Raw genomic sequence first — 20,327 nt, forward strand, 5'->3', positions numbered from 1 at the left:
TTTTATTTCCATTTCTCTAGGAGGTGGGTCAAAAAGGGTCTTGCTATGATTTATGTCATAGAGTGTTCTGCCTATGTTTTCCTCTAAGAGTTTTATAGTGTCTGGCCTTACATTTAGGTCTTTAATTCATTTTGAGTTTACTTTTGTGTATGGTGTTAGGAATTGTTCTAATTTCATGCTTTCACATGTAGCTGTCCAGTTTTCCCAGCACCACTATTGAAGAGGTTGTCTATTCTCCATTGTATATTCTTGCCTCCTTTATCAAAGATAAGGGGACCATATGTGTGTGAGTTTATCTCTGGGCTTTCTATCCTGTTCGATTGATCTGTATTTCTGTTTTTGTGCCAGTACCGTACTTTCTTGATTACTGTAGGTTTGTAGTGTAGTCTGAAGTCAGGGAGCCTGATTCCTCCAGCTCCGTTTTAGAACATGGTATGTCTCTCCATATGTTTGTGTCATCTTTGATTTATTTCATCAGTGTCTTATAGTTTTCTGAGTATAGGTCTTTTATATAACCTCCTTAGGTTGGTTTATTCCTAGGTATGTTATTCATTTTGTTGCAGTGGTAAATGGGAGTGTTTCCTTAATTTGTCTTTCCGATTTTTCATCATTAGTGTGTAAGAATGCAAGAGATTCCTGTGCATTAATTTTTACCCTGCTACTGTACCAAATTCTTTGATTAGCTCTAGTAGTTTTCTGGTAGCATCTTTAGGATTCTCTATGTATAGTATCATGTCATCTGCCAACAGTGACAGCTTTACTTCTTCCTTTCCAATTTGGATTCCTTTTATTTCTTTTTCTTCTCTGATTGCTATGGCTAAAACTTCCAAAACTATGTTAAATAATAGTGGTAAGAGTGGGCAACCTTGTCTTGTTCCTGATCTTAGTGTAAATGGTTTCAGTTTTTCACCATTGAGAATGATGTTGGCTGTGGGCTTGTCATATATGGACTTTATTATGTTGAGGTAGGTTCCCTCTCTGCCTCCTTTCTGGAGAGTTTTTATCATAAATGGGTGTTGAATTTTGTCAAAAGCCTTTTCTGCATCTACTGAGATTATCATATGATTTTTATCCTTCAATTTGTTATTATGGTGTATCACATTGTTTGATTTGTGTATATTGAAGTATCCTTGCATTCCTGGGATTGAATTCCTGGGGTAAACCCCACTTGATCATGGTGTATGATCCTTTTACTGTGCTGTTGGATTCTGTTTGCTAGTATTTTGTTGAGGATTTTTGCATCTATGTTCATCAATGATACTGGCCTGTAGTTTTCTTTTTTTGTGAAATCTTTGTCTGGATTTGGTATCAGGGTGATGGTGGCCTCATAGAATGACTTTTGGAGTGTTCCTCCCTCTGCTATATTTTTGGAAGAGTTTGAGAAGGATAGGTGTTAGCTCTTCTCTAAATGTTTGATAGAATTCACCTGTGAAACCATCTGGTCCTGGGCTTTTGTTTGTTGGAAGATTTTTAATCACAGTTTCAATTTCAGTGCTTGTGATTGGTCTGTTTATATTTTCTATTTCTTCCTGGGTCAGTCTCAGAAGGTTGTGCTTTTCTAAGAATTTGTCCATTTCTTCCAAGTTGTCCATTTTACTGGCATATAGTGGCTTGTAGTAATCGCTCATGATCCTTTGTATTTCTGCAGTATCAGTTGTTACTTCTCCTTTTTCATTTTTAATTCTGTTGATTTGAGTCTTCTCCCTTTTTTTCTTCATGAGTCTGGCTAATGGTTTATCAATTTTTTTTTATCTTCCCAAAGAACCAGCTTTTAGTTTTATTGATCTTTGCTATTGTTTCCTTCATTTCTTTTTCAGTTACTTCTGATCTTTATGATTTCTTTCATTCTGCTAACTTTGGGGGTTTTTTGTTCTTTCTCTAATTGCTTTAGGTGTAAAGTTAGGTTGTTTATTTGAGATGTTTCTTGAGGTGGGATTGTATTGCTATAAACTTACCTCTTAGAACTGCTTTTGCTGCATCCCATAGGTTTTGGGTCATTGTGTTTTCATTGTCATTTGTTTCTAGGTATTTTTTGATTTCCACTTTGTTTTCTTCAGTGATCTCTTGGTTATTTAGTAGTGTATTGTTTAGCCTCTCTGTGTTTGTAGTTTTTACAGTTTTTTTCCTGTAATTGATATCTGGTCTCATAGCATTGTGTCAGACAAGATACTTGATACAATTTCAGTTTTCTTCAATTTACCAAGGCTTGATTTGTGATGCAAGATATGGTCTATCCTGGAGAATGTTCCATAAACACTTGAGAAGAAAGTGTATTCTGTTGTTTTTGGATGGAATGTCCTATAAATATCAGTTAAGTCCATCTTGTTTAATGTGTCCTTTAAACCTTGTGTTTCCTTGTTTGTTTTCATTTTGGATGATCTGTGCACTGGTGAAAAGTGGGGTGTTAAAGTCTCCTACTTTTATTGTGTTACTGTCGATTTCCCCTTTAATGGCTGTTCGCATTTGCCTTATGTATTAAGGAGCTCCTGTGTTGGGTGCATAAATATTTACAATTGTTATCTTCTTGGATTGATCCCTTGATCATTATGTAGTGTCCTTCTTTGTCTCTTGTAATAGTCTTTAAAGGTGTTTCCTGCCTGGAGAAGTTCCTTTAGTGTTTGTTGTAAGGCTGGTTTGGCGGTGCTGAATTCTCTTGGCTTTTGCTTGTCTGTAAAGGTTTTAATTTCTGCATTGAATCTGAATGAGATCCTTGCTGGGTAGAGTAATCTTGGTTGTAGGTTTTTCCCTCTCATCACTTTAAATATGTCCTGCCACTCCCTTCTGGTTTGCAGAGTTTCTGCTGAAAGATCAGCTGTTAACCTTTATGGGGATTCCCTTGTATGTTATTTGTTGCTTTTCCCTTGGTGCTTTTAATATTTTTTTCTTAGTATTTAGTTTTTGATAGTTTGATTAATATGTGTCTTGGCATGTTTCTCCTGGGATTTATCCTGTATGGGACTCTCTGTGCTTCCTGGACTTGACTTTTTCCTTTCCCATGTTAGGGAAATTTTCAACTATAATCTCTTCAAATATTTTCTCAGGCCCTTTCTTTTTGTCTTCTTCTTCTGGGATGCATATAATTCGAATGTTGTTGCTTCTAATGTTGTCCCAGAGGTCTCTGAGACTGTCCTCAATTCTTTTCATTCTTTCTTTATTCTGCTCTGTGGTAGTTATTTGCATTATTTTATCTTCCAGGTCACTTATCCATTCTTCTACCTGTTATTCTGCTATTGATTCCTTCTAGAGAATTTTTTTTTTTTTTTGCGGTACGTGGGCCTGTCTGTTGTGGCCTCTCCCGTTGCGGAGCACAGGCTCCAGACACGCAGGCTCAGCAGCCATGGCTCACGGGCGCAGCTGCTCCGCGGCATGTGGGATCTTTCCAGACTGGGGCACAAACCTGTGTCCCCTGCATCGACAGGTGGACTCTCAACCAATGCGCCACCAGGGAAGCCCCCTTCTAGAGAATTTTTAATTTCATTTATTGTGCTGTTCATCATTGTTTCTTTGCTCTTTAGTTTTTCTAGGTGCTTGTTAAACGTTTCCTGTATTTTCTCCATTCTGTTTCCAAGATTTTGGATCATCTTTACTATCATTACTCTGAATTCTTTTTCAGGTAGACTGCCTATTTCCACTTCATTTATTTGGTCTGATGGGTTTTTACCTTGCTGCTTCATCTGCTGCATATTTCTCTGTCTTCTCATTTTGTTTAACTTACTGTGTTTGGGGTCTCCTTTTCACAGGCTGCAGGTTCATAGTTCCTGTTGTTTTTGGTGTCTGCCCCCGGTGGCTGAGGTTGGTTCAGTGGCTTGTGGAGGGGTCTGGTGCCTATGTTCTGGTGCATGGGGCTGGATTTTGTCTTTCTGGATGGCAGGGCCGTGTCCATTGGTGTGTTTTGGGGTGTCTATGAACTTAGTTTGAGTTTAGGCAGCCTTTCTGCTAATGTGTGGGGTTGTGTTCCTTTTTTGCTAGTTGTTTGGTATGGGGCGTCCAGCCCTGGAGTTCGCTGGCTGTTGGGTGGAGCTGGGTGTTAGCATTGAGATGGAGATCTGTGGGAGAACTCTTGCCGATTGACATTACATGGGGCTGGGAGGCCTCTGGTGGTTCAATGTCCTGATCTCGGCTCTCCCACCTCAGAGGCTCAGGCCTGACATCAGGCTGGAGCACCAAGGCCCTGTCAGCCACATGGCTCAGAATAAAAGGGAGAAAAAAAGAAAGAAAGAAGGAAAGAAAAAATAAATAAATAAATATATTTTTTAAAGTTATTAAAATAAAGAAAATAATAAAAATTTAAAAAGAGAGCAACCAAACCAGGAAACAAATCCACTAATGATAACAAGCACTAAACACTAGACTAAGATAAACATAAAAATCAGAAACAAATCAGTCGCAGACAGCAAATCCCAAGTCTACAGTTGCTCCCAAAGTCCACCGCCACAATTTTGGGACGATTCGTTGTCTATTCAGGTATTCTGGAGAGGTAGGGTACACCAAGTTGATTGTGGGGATTTAATCTGCTGCTCCTGAGGCTTCATGGAGAAGTTTTCCTTTCTCTTTGTTTACACAGCTCTTGGGGTTCAGCTTTAATTTTGGCCCACCTCAGCATGTAGGTTGCCCTCAGGCATCTGTTCACCGCCCAGACAGGAGGGGGTTAAAGCAGTGGCTGATTAGGGGGCTCTTGCTTATTCAGTCTGGGGGGAGGGAGAGGTGTGCTAGTTATAACTGGAATATGGGGTGAGCCTGAGGCCGCAGAGGCTGGCGTGACGTTGCAGCAGCCTGGATGTGCCATGTGGTCTCCCCGGGGAAGTTGTCCCTGGATCACGGGACCCTGGCATTGGTGGGCTGCACAGGCTCCCGGGGGTTGGGAGGGGGAGGCGGATGTGACTAGTGACGTGTGCTCGCACACAGGCTTCTTGGTGTCTGCAGGAGCACTCTTAGCGTTTCATGCCCATCTCTGGTGTCTGTGCTGATAGCCGCGGCTCACACCTGTTTCTGGAGCTCGTTTAGGTGGTGCTCTGAATCCCCTCTCCTCTCGCACCCCGAAACAGTGGCCTCTTGCCTCTTCGGCAGCTCCAGACGTATTGCCGGACTCCCTCCCAGCTAGCCGTGGTGCACTAGCCCCCTTCAGGCTGTGTTCACGCCGCCAACCCCAGTCGTCTCCCTGGGATCCGACCAAAGCCCGAGCCTCAGCTCCCAGCCCCCACCTGCCCCAGTGGGTGAGCAGACAAGCCTCTCAGGCTGGTGAGTGCTGGTCGGCACTGATCCTCTGTGCAGGAATCTGTCCGCTTTGCCCTCTGCACCCGTTTCTGCGCTCTCCTCCGTGACTCCGAAGCTTCCCCCCCGCCACATGCCATCTCTGCCAGTGAAGGGGCTTCCTAGTGTGTGGAAACTTTTCCTACTCCACAGCTCTCTCCCAGAGGTGCAGGTCCTGTCCCTATTCTTTTGTCTCTGTTTTTCCTTTTTTCTTGTGCCCTACCCAGGTATGTGGGTATTTTCTTGCCTTTTGGGAGGTCTGAGTTCTTCTGCCAGCGTTCAGAAGGTATTCTGTAGGAGTTGTTCCACATGTAGATGTATCTTTGATGTATTTGTGGGGAGGAAGGTGATTTCCACGTCTTACTTCTCTGCCATCTTGAAGGTCCCCCTCCCAAAGTATTTTAGCTTCTGAAAATTCAGAGGGCAAGATCAACACACAATTTATTTAGGGCTGTAGATTCTTAATTTTGGATCAGCTTGTAATGCTTCCCTGAGTTCTTCCCATGGGTATTTCTTTTTATTAAACCTAACTTACACAAGTGGGCTCAACTCTAAAATCTACCGATCCATAATTCATTGAATGTATGGGTGCTCATGGAATGCTAAATAGTGTAATTATAAGTGTGGTGCAGTCCAATTTCTGGTATTTAAAGCTATTGTAATAGAAAAGCAGCAGAATTTTAAAAATGATTTCCGGTACTACCATGTTTCTCAGGAAAAAAGTACTTTTTGCTTTCTGATAGGCAAGTCAAGCTCCAGATCTTGTTAATAATGTGTGTGCTTGTTTGATTGTGCATTTATTTCATATTTCTCTCTTTGTCATAATTAAAAAGAAAAATAGTGAATATTGTTTCACAATAAAATTAATATCACTTTCCCTAAACAAAAATTTTTGTATCTAGTAAGATAGCAGAGAGGGAGTGATCACTCATAATGCTACTTCTCCCAAACAAGTTTTTATTAGTCTCTTTTTCAATAATCATCTGTAACTATGCTATTATTTATAGTCGTGTACAGGCATACCGCAGAGACTTTGCAGATTCAGTTCCAGACCATCATAATCAAGTGCATATCACAATAAAGCGAGTCACAAGGATTTTTTGGCTTCCCAGTGCATATAAAAGTATTGTTTACACTATACTATAGTCTACTAAGCATGCAATAGCATTATGTCTAAAAAAACAATGTACATGGCTTAGTTAAAAAATACTTTATTACTAAAAAATGCTAGGCATCATCTGAGCCTTCAACAGGCTGTAATCTTTGCTGGTGAGGGTCTTGCCTCAACGTTGATAGCTGCTGACTGATCAGGGTGGTGGTTGCTGAAGGTGGGGGGGTGCTATGGCAACTTAACTAAAATGAGACAGCAATGAAGTTTGCCATGTGTATTGAATCTTGATTTCTCTGTAGCAGGCAATGCTGCTTGGTAGTATTTTACCCACAATAGAACTTCTTTCAAAATTAGAGTAAATCCTACCAAACTCTCCTGCTACTTTGTCAACTAAATTTATGTAATATTCTAAATCCTTTGTGGTTATTTCAACAGTCTTCATGTCATCTTCACCAGGAATAGATTCCATCTCAAGAAACTTCTTTCTTTGCTCTCCCATAAGAGGCAACTCCTCATCTGCTAAAGTGTTATCTTGAGATTGAGGCAATTCAGTCCCATCTTCAGGTTCTACTTCTGATTCTAGTTCTCTTGCTACTTCTACCACAACTACAGTTTTTTTTCCTCCACTGAAGTCTTAATCCCCTGAAAGTCATCCAGGAGGGTTAGGATCAACTTCTTCCAAACTCCTGTTAATTTTGATATTTTGACCTCTTCCAGTGAATCACGAATGTCTGTAATGGCATCTAAAATGGTGAATCCTTTCCAGAAGGTTTTCAGTTTACTTTTCCCAGAACCATCAGAGGAATCACTGTCTATGGCAGCTATAGTCTTACAAAATGTATTTCTTAAATAATAAGACTTGAAAGTCGAATGACTCCTTGATGCATGGACTGCAGAACAGATGTTGTGTTAGCAGGCCTGAAAACAACATGAATCTCATTGTACATCTCCTTCAGAGTTCTTGGGTACCAGGTGCATTGTCGATGAGCAGTAATATTTTGAAAGGAATCATTTTCCTGAGCAGTAGGTGCAAACAGTGGGCTTAAAATATTCAGTAAACCATTCTGTAAACAGATGTGCTGTCATCCAGGCTTTGTTCCATTAACAGAGCGCAAGCAGAATAGATTTAGCATAAGTCTTAAGGGCCCTAGGATTTCTGGAATGGTGAATGAGCATTGGCTTCAACTTAGAGTCACCAGCAGCATTAGCCCCTAACAAGAGAGTCAGCCTGTCCATTGAACCTTTGAAGACGCGCACGGACTTCTCCTCTCTAGCTATGGAACTCCTAGATGGCATCTTCTTCCAATAAAAGGCTGTATTTTTTCTACACTGAAAATCTGTTGTTTAGTGTAGCCACCTTCATTATCACAGCTAGATCTTTTGTATAACTTGCTGCAGCTTCTACATCAGCACTTGCTGCTTCATGCTGCACTTTTACGTTTTGGAGGCAGGTTCTTTCCTAAAACCTCGTGAACCAACCTTGGCTAGATTCAAACTCTTCTGCTCCCTCACCTATCTCAACCTTACTAGAATTAAAGAGAGTGAGTTATGGCCTTGCTTTGTCTGGATTAAGCTTTGGCTTAAGAGAATGTTGTGGCTAGTTTGATCTTCTGTCCAAACCACTAAAGCTTTGTTCATATCAACAGTAAGGCTGTTTTACTTTCTTATCATTCGTGTGTTCACTGGAGTAACACTTTTTTTAATTAATTAATTTTTTTTTTTTTTTTTTTAATTTTTGGCTGTGTTGGGTCTTTGTTGCTACGTGCGGGCTTTCTCTAGATGAGGCGAGCAGGGGGCTACTCTTCATTGTGGTGCGCAGGCTTCTCATTGCAGTGGCTTCTCTTATTGTGGAGCATGGACTCTAGGTGCGCGGGCTTCAGTAGTTGTGGCACGTGGGCTCAGTAGTTGTGGCTCATGGGCCCTAGAGCACAGGCTCAGTAGTTGTAGTGCACAGGCTTGGTTGCTTCGCGGCACGTGGGATCTTCCCGGACCAGGGATCGAACATGCGTCCCCTGCATTGGCAGGCGGAGTTTTAACCACTGTGCCACCAGGGAAGTCCCTGGAATAGCACTTTTAATTCCCTTCAAGAACTTTTCCTTTGCGTTCACAACTTCACTAACTGTTTGGTGCAAGAGACCTAGCTTTTGGCCTGTCTCAGCTTTCAACATGCTTTCCTCCCTAACCTTAATCATTTCTAGCTTTTGCTTTGAAGTGAGACATGCAACTGAACACTGAGAGGCCATTGTAGGGTTATTAATTGGCCTTAACTTCAATATTGTTCTGTCTCAGGGAATAAGGAGGCCTGAGGAGAGGGAGAAAGACGGGGGAATGGCCAATTGATGGAGCACATCAGAACACACACACAACATTTATCGGTTAAGTTTGCCATCTTGCATGGTCATGGTTTGTGGCACCCCAAAACAATTACAATAGTAATATCAAAGATTACATATCACAGATAGCAAATGTAATAATAATGAAAATGTTTGAAACAGTTCAAGAATTTCCAAAATGTAACACAAAGACATGAAGTTAGCAAATGCTGTTGGAAAAAACAGCACTGATTGACTTGCTCAATGCAGGGTTACCACAAATCTTCAACTGTAAAAAATGCAGTATCTGCAAAGTGCAATAAAATGAAGCACAATAAAATGAGGTGTTCCTGTACCTCGCTTTTTAAAATTAATTAGTAGACTTTTTTTAGTATAGTTTTAGATCTATAGAATAATTGAGCAAATATTACATAGAATTCCATTGTATGTTGCTTTTTTTTTTTAATTAGTGTTAAAGGTTTGAAGGAGGCACTTTTTATGGTGGAAAGAGTATACATAGGCTTTGGGATCCAATTCTGGTTCCACTTTTTGTCTTAACTACCTATCTCTGGGCCGGGTACTCTCCAAATTTTAGTTTTCTTACTCATTCAGCAAACATTTATGAACATACTTGGTCCAGATGCCAAGCTCCATGCTCTATGCCAAAGAATGATCAAATAAATTTTAAAATTACTTTTCAAAACCTTTAGAGCTAATCTACTTTTATGATAGTGCTATTCAGAGTAGACAATCTGTAAACTATATTCTGGTCTGTTATGAGATGAACTAGCACCTGAATGCACTGCAGTGTTTCTTTTATTGTGAAGGTCTTTTTTTTTTTTTTTTTTGCGGTACGCGGGCCTCTCACTGTTGTAGCCTCTCCCGTCGCGGAGCACAGGCTCCGAACGTGCAGGCTCAGCGGCCATGGCTCACAGGCCCAGCCGCTCCGCGGCATGTAGGATCTTCCCGGACCGGGGCACGAACCCGTGTCGCCTGTATTGGCAGGCGGACTCTCAACCACTGCGCCACCAGGGAAGCCCCGTGAAGGTCTTTTTATGAAGAAAAAAAAAAAAAAGCCGAACTAGAGGTGTGTTTAGTAATGTAGTTGATTTTCCTGTCTCACAGACCACTAACACATTTGCAGATCAGCCCTGATCCATAGGGTACATTTTAAGTAGCTTTAGTATAAAATAACTCAAGAACTGTTACTTATAGTAAATATAAACTTATGTTTTCTACCATTCGTTTTTTCTCTTTGGCCATTTATCGTTTCTATTATGATTTTCTTAAATATTTTCTGACAGTTTCCTTGCAAGTCTCTTCATTATGTAATTTTGCCTTTTTGCTTAATTGAAATTTTTAGGTATGGAAGAGTTAATTATGTCCTAGCTCGAAGAATAGAACTTTTAGAAGAAGTCAAACGATTGCAGAAGAGTCTAGGGGTTCCAGGAGATGCTTCATATACTTGTGAAACTGCAGGCTATTTCTTCTTATATCAGGTAAGAGATTAAGGGTTTTAAAATCATACTTTATTGTAATATGGTCTTCACTTGGAAACTGGGATGGGTTCTGGAGATCCTTTCTTGAAAGCTTACTTTTTTGTTGAGAAGATGAAAATATATGCTATTGCCAAAGCTATATTTTTGAGTGTTAAATGTTTGTATTTTCTATTATCTTCACTTTTCTTCACTAAATAACTTTGCTTGATGACTCATTCAGTGAAAGGCCAATGTTGCTACTTTAAAATCTTTTTTCTTTTTTTTATCTTGCTATTGACAAAGTTTCTAGTCTCTCTCTCTCTCTCTCTCTCTCTCTCTTTTTTGTTTTGTTTTCATTTTTTTCCATTACTACAGAACTATAACCAAACAGTCTAGCTACCCAGTGGTAACAAATACAGTTCTTTAACTTGCTTTTGCTATGCATATTAATCAGGTAATGAAGAGAAACATACTTTCTTTTTAAATTTCTAGAAGTACATTTTGTTTTAGAATTAATTTCAAAGTAGGAGTTTAAGTTAAAAATTCTTTGACTTCAATTTAGAGGCATGTTTTTGCTTTTGTTTGGGAGTGTGAAAATTAATGAGAAATGTAAAGCCAAATAAAATAAATAAAAATAAACTTTAAAAGTCAACTGGTTTACTAATAATTTTAAATGGATTAAACATAAATAATGAAGATTTTTGTATAACTGTATTTGTTCTCTTTGTTCTAATGCTATTTGTATGTTTTAGGTATAAATCATAACACTGAAATTGTAAAATGTATATTTAAAAAAAGAGTTCATGCTCATTATAAGCAGATAAACCAGTTGAGTCCATTCAGAATGAGCTAATTTCATGGCTCCTTGTGAAACACAGGACATATGCATGATCTTGCATAGTTGTCTGCATTAGACTCAGACTGTTAAGAACTTTCAATAATGGAGTAAAGATCATGCTTAAATACATGTTTGTCACAAAATAAAAATCACTAGGCTCTCAGTGAAAATTAGTTTTAAAAGTAATAGAAATAATATATAAATTATAGAACCTTAAGTAATAAATTTGAGAAATATGAACTTGAGTCCTCACAAGGCCTCACAATTTTGAACACACAATAATCACATGGGGAAAGTTGTTTAAAAAGGGAATTCTCAAGCTCTGTCCCCAGAGACTTTGTTTTAGTAAGGTGTGGCATCCAGATATCTACATTTTTATTTAGCTTTTCACATATTCTGCCTAAGGACCACACTTTGAGAAACACTGAAATTATAACAGAAAAATTGAGAAAATTACAAAAATGGAGATTAAGTAGGAACTGAGTAGAGCCATAGTTAACATTTATAGCAGGAGGTAATTGAACTACCTATGTCACAAAAGTCATAAAATGAGCTTTCAAATATATACGCAGCTTAACCAGAAGTTCTTTATAAGTATACTAAAGAGAATTGGAAAAATTATGAAGGTCTAGGAGAAGGGTTGATAAGTGCCAAATTGATTAAAAAGCTACTAGAGCTGAACTTAACCATATATGGAGAGAAACTGAGATAGTGAACAAATGAGGAATTTCTTTGTCCAGAGAGGTTTGTTTTTTTTTTTTGATCATCAATCATAAATTGTTTTGAATATGCATAGAAAATCTGAAATGTCTGAGATAAAAGTCCCATGAGATGATCCTGAGGTTCTTTCCCATCCCATCTGTACATTTTTTATCAAAGAGGTTTTTTTCCTACAGTCTTAAAGGTTACTTTTATAAAAGAAGGGCAGTCTATCAGTGACTTGGATAAGAAATAGTCCTGTTGGGTCAAAGGTTGCTTTTCTTTTCCTTTTCCTTTTCTTTTACCTACCAAATCTTATTTTTACTCAATTCGTTTTTTATTTTATTATTTAAAACATAAGAGCTGGCAAATTTAACCTCAAGTCTCTTTTTTTCTTACAGGTAATGTCTCGTTGGGAAGAGTATATCAGCAAAGTGAAAAATAAAGGTAACACGTTGCCAGATGTTACTGAAGTCTCCACTTTCTTCCCTTTTCATGAGTACTTTGCAAATGCCCCTCAGCCCATTTTTAAAGGCCGATCTTATGAAGAAGACATGGAAATTGCTGAAGGATGTTTCAGGCATATTAAGAAAATCTTTACTCAGCTTGAGGTAAGGGTTCTCAAGTTCTTTTAACTTTCCTTTAAAGGTTTTAAGCTTAGTTTGTTGTTTTTTTTTAAATGTAGTAAGTGGAATATTCAAATCTAGCAAACCAGATTATTACTTTCAAGTGAGATTATTGGAAGCATTTATTTTTCTAGTTGAAGAAATAAGTAAAAATTAAGATATGAATTGAATCCCCATTTTTCTGGCTTTTCTGGTGTGAAAGTCTTAGTATTTAAGAAAGGAATGCTTTCATTAGGAGATTTAACAATGGTTCTTTGATTTGGAATTTGGCCATTCTAAGTTCTTTATGCCTTTGATCTGTAAAAAAAAAAAAAATGAGGTTGCTATGTTAGCCAGGATGACTGTTCCTGATTATTAAGGTGAAATAAGAATCACCACTATATAAAGGGGACAGAGAAGAATATGTTTGGAACCCAGGGAGCCCTGGGATGCTTCATAGTTTTCTCATTCCTTATTGGAAACATCATTGGAAGACTACAGCAGTGCTGTAAAAGGATTGCATTCAGGCTCAGATTCCTCAGTAAGAACGTTTAGGATTACTTCAGATAAAAAGGGCAAAGACTGTGTCTTTTTTAAAGTCTTTGTACCTTTTAGATATGATTTTATCCCTACTTCCTACAACAATATCTGGCACGTAATAGATGTTCAGTAAACACTGACGTATGGTGTGAGTAGGTGGATAAAAATGGATGGATGGTAGGTACAGAATAATAATTATATAATGTATATACATATGTAGTATATATGTAGTATGATAATGATAAATAAAATTTTAAAACCTGCAAAACAGTATTATAGTATGTTTATGATTACACAAATAGAATGTAAAAGGATAAAAACATATAATTTATAATAGCTGTCTGGGGAGAGAGTGGGAAGAAGGATATATACAGGGTACCTCCACCTGTACCTGTGATGCTTTAATTATTTTTAAAAAAACAAAAAAAAATGTTTAAAAGTCTGAAGTAAGTATGATATAATGTTCCGATGTGATAAAACTTGATATTAGGTACTCTGCAAGGGCTTGTTTGCTCCTCACATCCATCTGTTGTCCATTCCCCTCCTCTCCTCTATGGGGGATCCTCTGCCACAGTCAGGGCTGAGACTGGTCCTTGGAGTTTTAATTTCCCAGCCTCTCATGTCAGCTGACTTTTGTCTGGGTTTAGCCAATGAGAAATGTGGCAAAAATAGAATAAAGAGAGAAGCCAGGATATTTCTGCACCAGCTCTCTCGGCCTGAGGTTTCATCTCTTCCATGGTTCCAGTTTCTGCTGGCCTGGCCCACCGCAGTTCCAGCTTATTCTGGTACCCCAGTTTCTGGGCTCTGATAACACTTCCTTCCTCATTATCCTTCCTAGCCTAGGAATGGTCATAATTTCCTGCTGTTGCCAGTCTCTGGGTTACTTCTCCATTCCCTGGTTGGCTTTTCTGCTCCTCCATCACCTGTATAACAAGCTCCCTGCAATAAATTCCCTTTGTTATGAATGCTTGAAGTAGTTTCTGTTTTCCTGGAGAGACCTTGAGTAATATAGACACAATGGTGATTGATATTTTATTCAGTATTTTTGTTGATACTGTAAATATTTTATCTTATACCAAAAAAAAAACAGTCCAAATTGTAGCTTGACTGTCAGTTATTATTTGAACTCAATTAGTACCTTGTTAATCATGGACAGAATTACGAATCTTTAGGCTTAGTTTATGAGATATTTATATTAATTTCTCATATTGTCTCATAAACTGGATTGTATGAATGTATGCATGAACTGTTTATTTTCCTAAAATAGTATCTCATTGTTCCCCCACTTCCATAGGAGTTTAGAGCCTCCGAACTGCTTCGAAGTGGACTAGACAGATCTAAATACCTTTTGGTGAAAGAAGCCAAAATCATTGCTATGACCTGTACTCATGCTGCCTTAAAACGACATGATTTAGTCAAGTTAGGCTTCAAGGTAAAGACTTATATTTTAGTTCCTTAATTCATCTATGCAGCTGTTAGTTCTCTTCCCTCCCCCTCCCCCTCCCTCTCCCTTCCCTCCCTTCCCCTTCCCTTCCCTTCCCTAGGCCATTTCCCTTGGACATCTGCTTCTTACTGAAGTTTGCATTTATGATTACATTTAAATGTCTCTTTTAAAAGTGATGATAACCTCCCATGTTTATATGATTAGTAAACTCTAAATCTAATTTTTCTAAATTTAGTTATCAGACATATGTCCTTTAAGTAACACTATAACCATATGATTGTCTAACTAACTTATAATACTTGTTAAGGTACATTAATTTATTTTCATACGTTAAAAAAAATCTCCAAACAGAAGTAAAAGCTTTATACAAATAATATTTGGGGGCTTCCCTGGTGGCGCAGTGGTTGCGCGTCCGCCTGCCGACGCAGGGGAACCGGGTTCGCGCCCCGGTCCGGGAGGATCCCACGTGCCGCGGGGCGGCTGGGCCCGTGAGCCATGGCCGCTGGGCCTGCGCGTCCGGAGCCTGTGCTCCGCAGCGGGAGAGGCCGCAGCAGTGAGAGGCCCGCGTACCGCAAAAAAAAAAAAAAAAAAAAAAAAAAAAAAAAATATTTGACAACGTTTTTCACCCATTAGAAATCCGTACGCTTGTTTACCTTTTAAGCACACATCCACTCCCAGTTATTTGTTCATTCAGTAAATAAAAAGCCGTCTATGTGAGGATGTGTAATACAGTTATTTATACTGTCAAAGGAGATATTTAAATGACTTCATCTTAAGATAAGGACTGGAGAGCTAAAGGGCAAGACAGCCTGTTACTTGTTACTCAGTTGAAATGGAATGTAATAATTGAGCAGTAAATTTGAATTTGCAGACACTTTGTGACTTTGCTATTGATACTGACTAAACTCTGATTTTAATGCACATCATTTAACTTCTCTGCAACTGTTTTATCTGTCATTACTTATAGTGTTTGTGTACTGGTTTGAATTTAAAGTTAGCAAAAGCATTTGTTGTTGATGAAAATAACTGACAATTTTTAAATGTTATGAGCTCACTGGAAGGTAAGTGCTAAATAAATTCAAGGTGATAGAATTATTGTTATCTTGGATGAAAGTTTCCTCAGTTGCAAGGTAGGACAAATATGATAATTTATTAAAAGGTAGTGTGAACTTACCTAGTGGTGTGAACTTACCTTTTGAAAATTAGTGAGAATTTTTCACCTAAATATTTTTTTCTTGGGGCTGACACATAAACTATACTTTGGATTGATATTAAATTATATCAGTTTAATAATACAGGGAAATGATGCAGTCTAAATAGAGCATTTTATGCTTTCATGCAGCTGTTCACATGCATATTCTACAAAACATTACTTGTAGCTTATCACATTTTCATTGATCATTTTCTTACATTGTGCTATATACATCTAAAGATAGTTAACATGAGTGCTGATAGTATCCCTTACATCTTTTATATTTTTAATTTTGAAGTTTCATTTTTATCAAACTAACACATGCATCTGATGTAAGAGCTTAAAAACTTTGGAGCTCTACTTAACGTTAAAAAAGGCAGTCCCCTACTCCCCTGTTGCTCTCTAATTAATCTTTCAACTCTTCTAGTATTTCCTTTGTCCTTTCATTTATATCAATAAAGAATGTTAAATTTCCATTAGGCATATGTTTTGATTCTGTGCTGTCCCCAAGGAGACATGCAAGCACATTTATGTACTCTTTTCCTTCCTTAAAACACCCAGTATAGTTGTGTCATAATTTTGCTTTGTGATTAAAATCTCCTTTTTAACAGAATCTATAGATATGTTTTTATAAGTTAAATCACATTAGATTTGCAGAATTATTTCTCAGGAAAGAGGCTCTTTAAGCTGTCGTCTTTGAGCTGCTCCCACTCTGTTTTCCAGATTGTGTCTATCACCTTCAGAGTCCAAGTGGGAACTTCTGAGAAAACATGGCTTTTTGAACCCCTCCTTCTCCTAGGTTCCCATCAGGATGACCTAATTAATCATTGTAATAGGGAAATTTATCATTAGATAGAGCTAGAGAAGACACCCATCCACATGCCTAAAACTTTCAGGTAGTTTCGATAGAAACAGTGCAGAACTGAACCTTAACTTTATCATGTACAGTGGAAATCCAGCTCAGCTACCAGTCTTGAACAAATATAAGCATATTTTGGTAAAATGAGTAGCACAGAAATTAGAGGATATATGAACAGTTAGTTTAAAAGAATTAGTTACGTATTAAGAGCAAATATGCTCCCCCTACCTTCCACTTCCTTGGAAAACAAAATAAGGGGAGAAAACTTTGAAAATAGAGAACAAAGGAACTCTAATTGTACTTAGTGAAAGTCTCAAAGAAAGTATTTTACCAACAAAACAAGGAATAGGATATCATACTATCATAAGTAGCAATCAGAATTAGAAGTGGAAGGGAAAAGATAAAACCTGTTGAGAATAAATCTAGAAGAAAATTGGGCACATAGAAGAGGAGGTACATGAAAGAAATAATGAAATTTCCTTAGGTTGGAGAAAGACTTGATTTTTCATTATTTTACAAATGTGCAGTGCCTAACATTCCTGGAACCTGGGCTAGAGGGAAGATTCAGGCATCAAACAAGTACATAAATATACAGATAGAATTATAAATTGTGATGTGCCATGAGACAAAGGCACAGAGTACTGTGAAACCCGTTTTAGATTGAGAGGTCAGAGAAGGCCTGGATAAAGTGGGTTTTAAGCTGATACTTTAAAAATGAGAAAGAGCCGAGCAGACAAAAAGTGAAGAGAAAATAGCATGCATGTTCAGAGGGCCTGAGGCATGAATGGTTTTACCATTTCTGAGAAAATGAAATAGGTCAATGTAGTTGAAGCTTAGTGAGTAAGGAGGAAGGTGACATGTAAAGTATGAGAGGAAGGCAGGGGCCAGATTGAATACAGGCCCTAGTTAACACATCTCTTACAGTCCACATTAATGGTCCTTTTTTCCTAGGACAGATGGAAACCAATGAAGGGTTAGAAACCAGGTGACGTGATGTGATGACTGTTATATGAGTGGTTTAGGGGAGGCAAGACAGGAAGGAGGGGGACTAGTAAAGAGATTGCTGGCAGTAGTCAGAGTAGCAGCTTGGATTAGAGTGGCGGTGGTAGTAGAAATGTAGAAAAATGTATAGATTCTAGAGGGAGTTTTGAAGGTAAAATTGACATGCTTTGGTGATGGGTTGAATGCCAGGGGTGGGGAACAAAAGGAGATAGTTGAGTGCCAAGTAGGATTCATAAGGGAAAAAAATGACTGCAAAATACTACCTAGGATAAGAATACCAGTGGAAATGACCTCATATATAATCATAGGTTGATTCTTGCTTATATAGAACTTCAAAACTGAACTGAAAATAGCTAAATTGATAATCGCAATCCAAGAAATGATAAATGAGGCTTCCTTAGTGTAGAGCTGTATGTTTAGGGAACTTCCTTAACGTTAAAGACTTGAATTGGAGGGCTTCCCTGGTGGCGCAGTGGTTGCGCATCCGCCTGCCGATGCAGGGGACACGGTTTCGCGCCCCGGTCTGGGAGGATCCCACGTGCCGCGGAGCGGCTGGGCCCGTGAGCCATGGCCACTGAACCTGAGCGTCCGGAGCCTGTGCTCCGCAACGGGAGAGGCCACAGCAGGGGGAGGCCCGCATACCACAAAAAAAAAAAAAAAAAAAAAGACTTGAATTGGAGAAGCGGTAGGATAATGGTAAAGAAGATCATGAACTTTCTGTTTGAATAATTTGTTGTTATTTTGATCTGAATTATTTGAGGGGTTTTGGGATGCCTATTACTGTCATGGTTGTAGCTGTTTAGCTTTCAAGTTCTCTTTTTGACAAGCTTTTTTTTTTTCTCCCTTTCTCAGTATGACAACATTTTAATGGAAGAGGCTGCTCAGATTCTGGAGATAGAAACTTTTATACCTCTTCTTCTACAGGTAAGATACTGAGATTGAGACAAAGAAAGTAGAGTTTTGGGCTTCCCTGGTGGCGCAGTGGTTAAGAATCCGCCTGCCAATGCAGGGGACGCGGGTTCGAGCCCTGGTCTGGGAAGATCCCACGTTCCACGGAGCAACTAAGCCCGTGTGGCACAACTACTGAAGCCCGTGCGCCTAGAGCCCGTGCTGTGCAACAAGAGAAGCCACCGCAATGAGGAGCCCGTGCACCACAACGAAGAGTAGCCCCTGCTTGCTGCAACTGCAACTAGAGAAAGCCCACATGCAGCAACGAAGACCCAACACAGCCAAAAATAAATTTATTAAAAAAAAAAGTAGAGTTTTAAGAATTCTGGGGGGTAGCATCAGAAAACTACACAGTTTGGGGGTGCTAATTGCTATGATTATGTGTTCTCCTTAACTTCATTATGTTTGGTATTCTATTTTAAACATGTAAACTTCCTTTAATCTATTCACTGGTTATTGAGTAGTTTGTATTGTTTGGGAGCACTATTTAAAAATTCATAGTTTATCTCTAAGTTTTGAAAAGACTTAGTAATTTTAATCAAGAAAATTACATTGTTAGGCAGTGTGGAGGGAAGATGAGCTCCTTTTTCATTTCTTTTATTTAGAGTTGTTTCTGGAATTGTTTTTGATCCCTGGGTACATTGCTTTTCTTTATTTTGTGCCTGAAATTTTTTAGATAAATGATGATGTTTAAGAATGTTTTCTTGGGCTTTCCTGGTGGCGCAGTGGTTGAGAGTCTGCCTGCCGATGCAGGGGACACAGGTTTGTGCCCCAGTCCGGGAAGATCCCACATGCCGCGGAGTGGCTAGGCCCGTGAGCCATGGCCGCTGAGCCTGCGCGTCACAGCCTGTGCTCCTCAATGGAAGAGGCCACAACAGTGAGGCCCGTGTACCGAAAAAAAAAAAAAAAAAAAAAAAAAAAGAATGTTTTCTTATTGTACACTAGTCTTTACTATGGAGCATAAAAAACAAAATGTGGAATTCCTAATTGAAAAATAGAAGCTACTCTAATTTATAGATAAATTGTGTTCCAAAAGTTGTTTTATAAAGCCAAGTTATTTGGGACTTGTATTTTATCAGAATATGTTACAAGGAACAAGGAGACAGGTAGAGTAGGAAACTGACGTATTAGTGTAGGAAGTTAAAGAAGGTATAATTTCTGCTGCTTTGGGGGGTTCGCAAACTGGCTCTTGGCATAATTGTGATACAAGGTATTTACTTTGACATCTTTCCATTTCCCTGCTTGGGCATCTGTTTCTTTCTGTGCACCCTTTGCCTAATTATGATCTAAGTCTCCCAGACCTCTTTGGGTTACCCTGCATATTAAAGTACGGTAATTCCATGCTTGCCTCTCAATCCCTCCATCCTCCCCCACACACTGTCAGCCAAGAGCAATGGTACCCATACAAGTCGCTCTATAAATTTGCCAGATTCTTTTCTGTGGAACTGGGGAAGAGCAAGAATTAATAAGCTGTTAAAGCCATCTTGTGAATAGCAAGAATCTTGTGCAATAAATTGGAGATTAACAGGGTAATATATTAGAATATTTTGGCATTTCCTCACTTTTTATTTCTAGAATCCTCAGGATGGTTTTAGCCGACTAAAACGTTGGATTATGATTGGTGATCATCACCAGTTACCTCCAGTCATTAAGAACATGGCCTTTCAGAAGTATTCAAACATGGAGCAATCTCTCTTCACTCGCTTTGTCAGAGTTGGAGTTCCTACTGTGGACCTCGATGCCCAAGGGAGGGCCAGAGCAAGGTAAAGGAGACAGGGCAACGGCGGGCAGGGAGGGTGGATGTTAGGGATATTACTTCTATTTAAGGACATCATTTCAATGATCCAAGTATTCGATAACATCTTCTGTATAGACTCTTATCTGTTATCCAGGAACTTGCCTGGATACAAATCTACAAATTGGAAAGTACCTTTATTACCTTCAGCATGGGGTGTGAATTGACCAAATTATATCCTTCATTTTATTCATTGAGATTAAGTGACTTATAAACTAAGAGGAGCTTCTTTTCACTGTCACCTCCCTTTTCTT

General features: G+C 38.8%; 1 protein-coding gene across 3 annotated transcripts in view; it reads left to right on the plus strand.

Moving 5' to 3' along the window:
- Positions 1 to 20,327, plus strand: part of AQR (aquarius intron-binding spliceosomal factor) — a 110,518-nt gene that overhangs the window by 64,577 nt on the left and 25,614 nt on the right. For all 3 annotated transcript variants that reach the window (XR_003681840.2, XM_024118476.2, XM_024118475.3), the window contains exons 25-29: positions 10,037 to 10,172; positions 12,090 to 12,299; positions 14,128 to 14,265; positions 18,183 to 18,254; positions 19,854 to 20,041. Coding sequence is in view for 2 of the 3 variants with exons in the window: in XM_024118476.2 (XP_023974244.1) it covers positions 10,037 to 10,172; positions 12,090 to 12,299; positions 14,128 to 14,265; positions 18,183 to 18,254; positions 19,854 to 20,041 (744 nt within the window). In the remaining variant the exon portion in view is untranslated. The remainder of the gene's footprint in view (positions 1 to 10,036; positions 10,173 to 12,089; positions 12,300 to 14,127; positions 14,266 to 18,182; positions 18,255 to 19,853; positions 20,042 to 20,327) is intronic.

This window comes from Physeter macrocephalus, chromosome 11 (assembly GCF_002837175.3).
Source record: "Physeter macrocephalus isolate SW-GA chromosome 11, ASM283717v5, whole genome shotgun sequence".
NCBI classification, from domain to species: Eukaryota; Metazoa; Chordata; class Mammalia; order Artiodactyla; family Physeteridae; genus Physeter; species Physeter macrocephalus.